This window comes from Mycteria americana, chromosome Z, assembly GCF_035582795.1.
Source record: "Mycteria americana isolate JAX WOST 10 ecotype Jacksonville Zoo and Gardens chromosome Z, USCA_MyAme_1.0, whole genome shotgun sequence".
Lineage (NCBI taxonomy): Eukaryota > Metazoa > Chordata > Aves > Ciconiiformes > Ciconiidae > Mycteria > Mycteria americana.
The window spans coordinates 39207226-39217681 of NC_134396.1; the positions used below are offsets into that span (position 1 = coordinate 39207226).

General features: G+C 39.9%; 1 protein-coding gene across 1 annotated transcript; it reads right to left on the bottom strand.

Moving 5' to 3' along the window:
- Positions 1-2235: 2235 nt before the first annotated feature.
- Positions 2236-3774, bottom strand: LOC142402720 (protein FAM240B-like). The gene is made up of 2 exons (XM_075488469.1): positions 3635-3774; positions 2236-2314 (listed from the first exon to the last, which is right to left on the bottom strand). Exons 1-2 carry the CDS (start codon positions 3772-3774, stop codon positions 2236-2238), a joined length of 219 nt encoding a protein of 72 aa, XP_075344584.1.
- Positions 3775-10456: the final 6682 nt, after the last annotated feature.

Genomic DNA, 10456 nt, shown 5'->3' on the forward strand with positions numbered 1-10456 from the left:
TAAAGATGAAATTGTAAAGCTCAGAAGAAAAGTATCTTAATTCTTGAAATATATTTTCAGAACTCCTCTTGGCCTTGGGCTGGAATAGATGCAGTCTGTAAAAAATAGTCTGTTCCTTTTTATCATTTTAAAGAGATGATTTTGGGGTGTCCTATTCCAAAGCATTCTTAAGTGACATAACCGTATGAGATACGCAATGAGGGACTCAGATGGGAGTCACTTCCTGGCACGTCTTTTCCTGGCTCTCCATGGATTTTCCTCATTCTGACTTACTTTATGAGAAGAAGAGAAGAAGGATTTCAACTATATGAGATGCAAATAAAAGCTTATTCCAGAGGTACCTCTTTCATGTTTAAAATATGCCAACTCTGATTCCCTCTGTTTTGCACCTTGTGCAGTCACTTACACAATGAAGGAAGGGATGCAAAATTTTTCCCTTAGCTCAACTCAAGCTCTAATTTCAGCCAAAATGGTATAAAAATCAATGCTGTTTCACGATGGAGTTCAGGTAGAGCTTCAGTAAGCGCGACACACAGACAGATGATGGGAGAACTGAAGTGTGTGAACTGGCATTTTCAAAGAAATCTAATTTTTACAAACCCCCAATATTAAGTTGTGTGTCTACCTGGTGATTGTTTATTAAAGCACAGCTATTATGTAATTATACTGTTATCCTGCATATTCCCAGTTGATGTTACTTTAAAAATTGCTTATGAAAAAGGCTCAACTGAAGAACATGAGTTTAGCAGCTTTTTTCAGCTGGCAGGCAAACTCTGCTCTCAAGCTTGGTGACATGCCTGCTGATGTCTTGATTTCTGAGTACATGTTCCAAGGTCATCTTTTTTTCATGCTTTCATGGATTTCTCAGGCTTCCCAAACATTATTTACATGTTTAAATTCCCATAATAGATTTGGTTTGACTTTGGGACACACAAAAGTGAATTTAAAAGGTGATGGATAAAGAGAGAAAAAACAGCATTTCAAATTTTTGTTTTGCTTTAAAAAGAACAGATGTTCTAAATATTTTAAAACCCCAAACGCTTCCGCTGTTCTCTTCTCACCTCACTGGCAATTCAAATCTTTACTCTGAAACAATATGAACTACCAGAGAAGTAGAGAAACGGTCTTATAAAAAGGGACTAAAAGGTTAAGCAGTTGGGGGAAGAGATTTTTAGCATGCTCAAAACAACCCATTTTGCAGTACATTACCCCAAGCGTTCTGGTGGCAACAAAGCCGTCACCCTAAAAAGGAAGCAATTTTATTACACCAGCGTATTGAAATGCTTTGATACTGTTGGAGGAAATGCCACATTTCCTAATGAAGCATTAGGAAGGGAACTAGAAACATTTTTGACTAATGGCATATGTGGGAGAGGAAATCTGCCATGTTTCTGAAGGTACTGGTTGTTAAGGAATATATACTGGGTCTTAGACGGAAAAAGTGTTAGAGGAAAAAGCGTGCTCATCACTCATGATGACAGACAGCTGTAAGAATGCATCAAGCTCCTATGTGAACCAGAGATATCAGTCCAGCTCTAGACAAGCCAGGTTGTGTAGTAGAAGCAGCCTCAAAACTCCAAGTCGTTTTGTCTTTGCTGATATAGTGTCTCAAGTTAGCTAATGTGGGTTAACTAATTACACAAGTCTTGTTGGTGTCTCACAGATGCTATTTCTCAGGATACATATTAATAGCTTCACAGACTTCTAGTATGGCAGCTAGGATCTGTAACTTCCACCAAGTTTGGCTCCATTAGTGATCTGGTGTGTGGTGCCATTTTTTGTGCATGTTTCCTCTTCCGTAGTCTGAGTTGGGCTCTTCTGTGTTAAAAAAAAAACCAACTCAACTATTCATTAAACAATTTTGAAAGAAAATAACTTTATTAGATTACAATCAGTCTATACAGAAATCTAAAATGTCAAGGAAATGCTTTTGCTGAGCACTAACTGTGTAACTAAACTCTTTTTCCAGGCATCTACAGCTCAGTGAACCATGATTTATTAGTCTTGGAGACTTCAGAGTACTTCAATCTCCATTTATCAAATGAAGGGATGGATGCATAATCTTAAAAGCAGCAACAGACATTTCACATATGAAATTTCAAACAATGACAGCTGATTAATAATAGCTCATTTAAGCCACAAAGTAAAATTGACTTAAACTTTTGCATCACACAATCACGCTTGCCTACAAAACGATCTTCTTTTTCCCCCAAACACGTAACGAGTGTGGGATCTTCAGCTAGATGGGTCTTCAGGTTGGGTCCTCAACATCTTTATCCGTTTTTCCAGCCTCTCCATCCATTCATTTCTGAGCCTAAGGACAGAAACATGGATCAGCTTGTCCCCATATTTTTTCAGGGAACAGATTTATACTCTTCATGTTTCCCACCGATGCTATCCTTTGGTGTTTTTTCCTAGTTGTCATGCAAACTGTCCTGCCCCTTTAGAGTGCTTTGCCGGATGGCACTTCAGGACCAGCTCTTAAATCCTGATGAGGTCTCACCTGAGTTTTGTGGTTTATCTTCATCTCCAGTGTGCCCTCTCTCAAGTGCCTCTGTGTGCCGGAGTGCCTTGTCATCTCCACTGGAGATTGCCTGCTGCCACCTGCTGGGTACCATCACCCAATATTTCCCCAGTCTCCCTCCTCCTCAGAAATGCGTTAAAAAAAGTACTGCATAGAGGCTCCTGAGCACTATTTGGCTTAGAAACACTGTGCATATTGAGACTTCTGTTAGACCCATAGCAGATAGCTTTAGGTGATAGGTGGCACTTTGTTTTCTTTTTGGCAGCATCTAGGTACCACAGAAAGACTGCCTCAAATAGAAAAGACAGGAATATCACAGCTGAGGAGTTGAGATGTTGAAATTAGGTTAGTCACAAATGGATAAAACATGATAGAGACTAATTCCAGTGTTCCTTCATCCAGGGTTATTAATGCAAGGCCATCCTTGCTCTTATTTTTTCAAGCATCAATGCGAAGTGAGGTACGATGGAGATTTTGAAAAAATGCTCTCTCATTGAATGATCTCAAGCCAAAATAGCCATCTTTGCATGTGCCTTCAACTTATGGAGAGTTCATGTGAGTAAAACTGTACTGATGTTGCCACAGATTGGTCTTTCTCATTGTGGCCGATTAAGGTAAATACGACTAATTGAGATAAATATGGCTATGGATGATGGTTGCCTTGGTCAGTTAGTACACTTGGACTGTCTGCTTTATTATGGATTTACCTTATACAAATTAAACCACCTTAATTAATTCAAACTGTATTCTTGTGAAAACAAGGCCATGGAGAAAGGTGGGCCAGGTACACATCTGTGCTAGCTCTGCTGTGAACATAAGCCTTGATGTTCAAGACAAGCCTGCACTGCTAGATGTTGTCCTGATAACTTCAGAAAGTTCCACACTTTGGACCCATTTACAGAACAGGAGTGAACTATTCTCTTATTCTGTGAAGCCATAGCTTAGACACGTTAGCATTAGCATGCCAATTTGGGAAGCTTTATTATTTTCTAAAAATCTAAGAAAAATCCTTTCAGCTTTCATTGCATGACTTAAACATAGATATCACTTTTCTTTAAAAGAGAATTACAATGCAAACTCAAATAACCTTTCCAGATGCAAACTACCCACTTTGTCAGAGCACTTCTTCGCTGACGTTCTTTTTCAATTTGCAGATACCGAGTTTGTTGTTCAATAGTCTTTTCCCAGAAGTTCCTCAGGTCACTAGTTTCACATCCCCGCACTTCGTGACGTATGTATTGGCTATTCATTTTCTCTAAAGGAGAAATTTGAAACAACCATATGACAAGTTATTGTTTCCTCATCTGTTTTCATGGCTAAAGCACACTCTTGCTGTTTTGGATTTTCACAGCATTAGGGTCACACAGTCTTTTTTTGTTGGATCAGTATAACAGTGGGCATGACTCACTACTGAAGCTTTTCATTCCTAGCCCTGACACTTGAGGATATGCTGTCTGCAGTGATTTGAATTCTTACTTGTTCACCTCAGATATCTCTCACCTCCATCTGCCTGTGACCTTTAAGCTCACAATGCAGGACAGTTCTGTTGTATTCTCTAGCTTAATGATTAAGATACCTTTTACTGTACTCATAAATGGAAAGGAAATATAAAAATTGCCAGATCTAGTGGGATTTTTCCTCACTGTTTTCATGTGTATAAAGTGATAAAGTGACCTTTGTAGATTAAGTTTAAAACAATGAAGAAAAAGAGCTCTAATGATTTGCTGTTACTTGTTGTAACACTTACCTTAGCTTTATTTGGGAATGGAGAAAATTTATATGTATAAAAGTATGTACGTAATTTTATAAGATGCTGACTTGCAAAGACCACCTTGCTTATTAAATATTTCTCCCTCTTCTGCAATTTTCAAAACAGAGCAAATTCATTGAATATATTAATATATCTGTGCCCATTCCGTACTTCCCCTTTCATTTAATGTCATCTTAAAAATAAATTTTGGAGTGACTCTTATCCTAGGAAAAGAATATCTGTCTCAGGATGACTCTTCATGGTCTAACAGTCAAGCCCCTGTATCACACATTACAGCCAGAAAATCATATCATTACTTTCAAAACTTCATTAAATATGGAATGAATATATCCATGCTGCCTTCCAAATTGCTGTGTGGTTTTGCATGAACATGCCATTATAATGTTTTCCAGAACATTTAATTTTTTTAACAAGTATTTAGAGCTCTCTCATGCGTTGTTTGAATTCATGGCAATTATTTGTAATTTATTTTAATCAGAGCCATAGAGAGCTAGTAAACAAGCCCCTCAAGGCTAGCTTGGAAAAGCTTGAAAAAACTGCTGCCATCCCCCTGCCAGGCATCGTAAGAAAAGCAAAATTGGGAACTGGTAATCTTTACATAATTTCATCTGGAGATTTGGCTGTTTTGTGGAAAACTGTGAGACACATTATAAAGACTCTATGAGCAGAGAACAAAAGCAGCCCTTTTGAAGAGGTCCCTTTCTTGCTGGTATTTCCCTGACTCCCCTGTGGTTCCCTGTAAAACCTCCGTATATCAACTCATGGCCTCCAAATGACAGAAGTACAGTATTCGAGCCCGACTTCTGCAGAAGAAATCTACTGAGCATTTTTGCAGGTACTGAGCAGATTATAGCTGGATGTATAAGTGTTGGCATTAGTCTGTAATGTGAACTGCAAGTACAGCTGAACACCTCCAGCTGTGCTAGGGGATAACCAATTCCAGGTCAAAAGTTCTCCTAATACGAGTATGTGTTTTCATAAAATATGTGTTCTATAAATATCCACATATATATCAATGCCAACCCAAATCTCTCTTCCGAGCTAGCAATTACAATCCTTTTAAACTTTTTGTGTACCAGGTGTAATCTAGAAATGTATGAAAAAGATACGGTAACAGCCATCTGGGTCAGAAGAATGGACTTTCCACTCCAGGAGTTAATCTCTGAGAAGAACAATATTTCTGAAGAGCAGCAAGCAAAATTCCCAGATATCCCTGAGGCTCCAAAATAAACTGCCAGGAAATAATGTCTGCTGGTTTCTTTAATCAGAAGTGATCCCAAAGCATAATAACTTCATCCTTCCAAATTATTATGAATTCCTGTTTAATATACTGTGGATGTGTCTTTTCTATATACCTGAGGGTGAATATCTCTCTTGAATAAAGCAAAGTTGTGGAACTCATTGCCACAAGGTGTAACTGGGCCCAAGTGTATGCTTTCAGAATACACATATCCTTTCTGGTTTTAAATGCTCTGCCTCCTGGTTTGATTGCATATATTCTTGGTGCTGGCTTTAATGTATTTTATAGATGTGTCTCTCCAACACCGCTCCCCACAGCAAAAATCCCAAGGAAAATGTTTTAAACCCAGTAGAAGAGAAGTTCAGAATTAGTTTTCATTGTTATTCACTTTATGTCTGGTGCTGGCAGTATTTAGAAGAATGTTAGAACCCTGTTGAGATTATAAAGTGTATATAGTACTACACGTTACAGGTTTGGGTGGGTTTTTTTTGGGGGGGGGGGAGGATTCGTGCTTTTCGCTGTCTATTATATATGAAATTTTCTTTGTGTGTGCTTGCTCAGGCACACTAAGAGCATTGTCCAAGCCTGTCCTTCTTTCCTAACCTTTTATTTTGTGTTAACATATGGATACCTCGGTGTCGAATTTTCTTTTACTCAGCCCTTAATCTTCCTCTTTATTTTCTTTCCCCCTAATACTGGAGAACACTCAAATATGTATCAAAGCAACTGAACTTAGAATTTCTGCATCATTATTTTACTGATCCTTGTACATCCTTGGTAAACACCAGTGCATCAATGCATCAGCATTTGCTTCTCTGAACTGTAGAATCATCCTACCCTAAAATACCTTTTATTTCAAGCCCTCTATTTGATCCCATTCACGCAGTGATTGCGGGAACTGCACAATAACTCTGTTAAAATAACCCACCTGGTTTCCTTTGCCTTTATGCATCATGTGCATAGGTATTTGAATTCATCTTTGTCCTGCCATCCATTTCAAAACTGTTGCCATAAACCTTCAGGGTTGTGTGGGCAACCAGGGATATCAGACCTAGTCTGTCAGTATTTCACTTGCCCTAAGATAAAGTTTCTTGCTAAAATCTCAGTGCTGGAAACTCTTTGTTTTCCCCTCCTACTTCAGCTTTTTGCAGAGGAGAGTAACAGGATTTAAGCCTGTATTGTGGCTTTGCACCAGCAGTTATCATCTGGGTACAGTTTATTTTAATGCCTTGGAACCTAGCTCAAACTAGTTAGCAAAAGGGACCTCGTTTAATAGGGAAAGGAAAGAATGGAAAAAACTTCATGGAAACAGCCTCCAAAGCAGCCTGAACAAATAATCTCTACATATGATACAACAGGTGGGCAGAAATATACTGTTAAAGCATATAGGCAGTTGTAATAGCACTTTTATAGATCTTGCAGTTAGGTCTGACTTAAGCTGTCCTGCAACAGTTAGGACTAAATGAAGCTTTATTTAAGCCTCTAGTGACAATCCTTCAAGAGGACAATAATGAGAGCCTCTTTCTGGTAATCACCCTTGACAGAGCCCTGGTTGCAAGAGGGGGAAAGAATGTAGCTGCTCTCAAATGAAAGGAATAGCTGGATAAACTCTAGGAAGGCTTTATCCTACACAAGATGAAGATGATTGTTTATTTTTAGATTTAATAATTTTAGAGCAGGTTGGTATTATTTAGACTCAATTTGCTAAAGGAGATCTTACAAAGGTAGGGAAGCTGTGACACTAGCACTGTTATCCGGAACTCAAAAATTATGTTGGTAGAACAGAAGAGGAATGTAAGATCAATTTGATGTGACATCTTGACTTTTTTGTAAGTAAAAAAATCAATAGTTTGAGGCTGGAACTCACTGGTTCTATGAGAAACCATTACCACCACAAGAAACACACTGTTTCATGGAGAGAATTGGAAATCACAAGTTTCTTAGCTAGAAAATGGTATGTAAAGAAAAGTGTTGGGTTTTTTTCCTGTAGTAGAACACAAATTGTTATTTTAAATTGTTTTTAAAATTTAAAAAGCATCTAAATGAGTCAGGAAAGCTATTTTTTCCTCCTTCTTGTGCTTCTTGCATAGCAAAATCGGTCAGACTTTTCAGGGTGCTATGCATCTTCCTAGAAATAATACAATATTTTATTCACCTACCTTTTCATGGACCTTGCTTGGTGACCATGCTTATTATATAAATGCATTGGATTAATAAAAAAATTGCACTATGTATAGGAGAGTAGACTATGCTAATGCTGATGTTTGACTTTAAAACAGTAAGAAATCTGCTTTGATTTTAGAAAATGGGACTAGTAATTGCAGCCATGATTTCCCTCTTTCTCCTTGGATCTTGGATACGTCATTTATCTACTGCTTCTGCAGCTGGCAGCAATTCACATCTCAAAGGGCTGATTGAGGTTTGCTTTGAGATCCTGCCTGGGGAATCATACCAGCTTCAAGCCTAACTTAGGTCTTCAGACGCTGGGTAAAACTCTTTGGGGGCAGAAGAAAGCACTTTGGTTTAATCCCCTGTACCCTTCTGGTTTTGTGGCAGGTTGCATAGTGCAGCCTATCTCATGAACGGCCTGAGCCTCGGTGCCACTCGTGAGCGACATGGGGAGAGGTTTCTCACAGCTCTTTCTGACTGCCTCACTGGTGCCCAGTTACAGAGCTGCACCTCTCAGAGCTGACCTGGAGCTCCAACCTGGGGATGGGGGAAGGCTGGTGCGGTCTTCTGGTGCACGCAGGTGCCTAACACTGTGCTGGTCTCTTTCAAAAATTCATTAGTGTATCTCGTCAGCAAAGATGTGAGGCTTTGCATGTGTACTGTACTGTTCTCCTTCCATTTGCACTTCGGCATTACAGACTATCAATCTATGCTTTTCTTTTGTAATCAGTATTGTCTGGAGTTTGCAATGAAATAAGGGAATTCTAGACAAGTGATTTATTCTGCCAGCAGGATTTCCTAGTTTGGCAGAAATTGAAGTACATGCTCTCACCGGGGTGTGTGCTCAGTCAGGAGGTCGTTCGCTGGGTATAAACTCCAATCAAATTAATTGGACTTTTCCATGCAATGGGAATTTTCTGTGTATGAAAATGACAACCATACTGCCATCTGACTGAGCAATACTAGTGGGAGTTACCTGTGTGCATGAGTTACAGGCAGCATCTAGCAAATCAATTCTAACTTGCAAGTTAAGCAATTTTAACATGCAGAGTTAAAATGTTTGCACTCGGGCACTATGCAGCAGTCTCTGTTCTACCATTCTCCTTGTTCTGAATTCCCACAGTTCATTATCGCTTTTCTGTGAAAAGCTGACGGGTCTGAGTCTATTTTTCTCATCTGGAGAATAGCTATTCTTGAAATGCTTTGAACTGCTACAAAATTTGGACCTTTTCTCGTATGGTACTGTTATGACAAAGAAACATATTGAGACAAGGCTCGTGGCAGCTATGTGGTTTTTGCATCTCATACTGCTGCGGTGGCAGTACCAACGCCTTTGAGTGCCATGCACTGTAAGTGTTTTCTTCTGTGCTCCTCATCTGTTGGGCCTCAGTTCTCTTTATCTGCTTTCCCTCTTCCCTGGATACCAGCAGCTGAATAATTGAATTATTGAACTGGAGGGAACTGATTCTCTGCCTTGCTTTTCTGTACCAGAGGGCTCAGCAGTCCTCTGGCTGAGGCTTAAAATTCTTAGAATCTTTTGAGCAAAACACTTGAGGAATCAACAGTTTATTTTCCCTCCAGGTCATCCATTCAGTTGTTACTATCCTAGTTCTGCTCCTGCGCTTATTTACTTACTTAGCTACTTGCTCTCTTCCACTCTGCGGTTCTCACTGACTCTTCTCCTTCAGCCCACAGCCAAGGGCTTCCACAAGAGGTCCCTTCACTTTTCCCTTCTCTGCCTTCATGTCTGTTGAGCTTCTTCTCTGGCCCTCTTCACCTCCCATGCTAGCCCTGCAGCCTAATGTGGCTGACTCACACCTCCGCTTTCAAACATCTTTCTGGCTGATTTCCCCAGCTCTGTTTTTCCCTCTGGAAAATCTCTCTCCGCTTCTTGCTGGAGCTGCATTTCTCCCTGACTGCTCACGGTGATCTCACCAAACTTTCCCTGGAGCATCTTCTCAGTACCCCTCTGCTCCCCAGCTTCTCCCAGTCCCTGCGCCTGTCTCTCGGCGGTGGCTGCCGGCGCTCCCCATCCTGCCACCGGCACGCATAAACAGCACTGTGGTGGCAGTCGCGCAGGCTGCCAGGAGAGCATCAAGCCAACAGGCATTCGTAAGCATCATGAACACAGCATGTCCAAATGCCTTTCCTCAGCTTTCCAGAGATTTGTCCAACTCTTACCGGCTTTTAATTTTCAACATCTAAGGCATGTTTAAAGTGGCTGTAGTTTGCTTATGTGATCAAATGTTGTTTCTGATCACTAGATTTTCCCCACTTCCAGATACATTTGAAGCCTGATCCTATGAACTGCTGAATTCGTAAGATCAAGTATATAGCATAAATTAATATTTATTAGTGAAAGCTCTTTAACATGTTTTGTTTTGTTGTTTGATTTTCGAGCACAGGAGGACTCGATGGTCTAGGATCAAAGAAGATAAATCCTGCCCAGGGCTCATGTTCTTCGTTAGATCATCCAGTTCTGACAAAATATGCAAGATAAACTGATCCTGATTCATGTGAAGGTGCCTACCATTAAATTAAAAAGCCTCTCGGCAACAGATCACTGTTAAAAAAACCTTTGCGAGAGAAGTATGTGTGTAACCTTGGCTACCATTTATCCCATCAGTTGAGAATGTACAGCCACATCTCCTGGTGTTTTATCCAGGGTTGTGGCATGGAAATTGCCCGTAAATATTTTTTCTGTATCAATGCTACTCAGCTTCCTTAGAATGCTGCTGAACTGGGCACTCTT

Excerpts from the sequence above, each read along its gene's own strand:
- LOC142402720 (XM_075488469.1), bottom strand. The coding sequence starts at position 3,774 with ATGAATAGCCAATACATACGTCACGAAGTGCGGGGATGTGAAACTAGT. Across the intron at positions 2,315-3,634 it reads CGAAGAAGTGCTCTGACAAA|GCTCAGAAATGAATGGATGG; the intron begins GTGGGTAGTTTG and ends TTCTGTCCTTAG.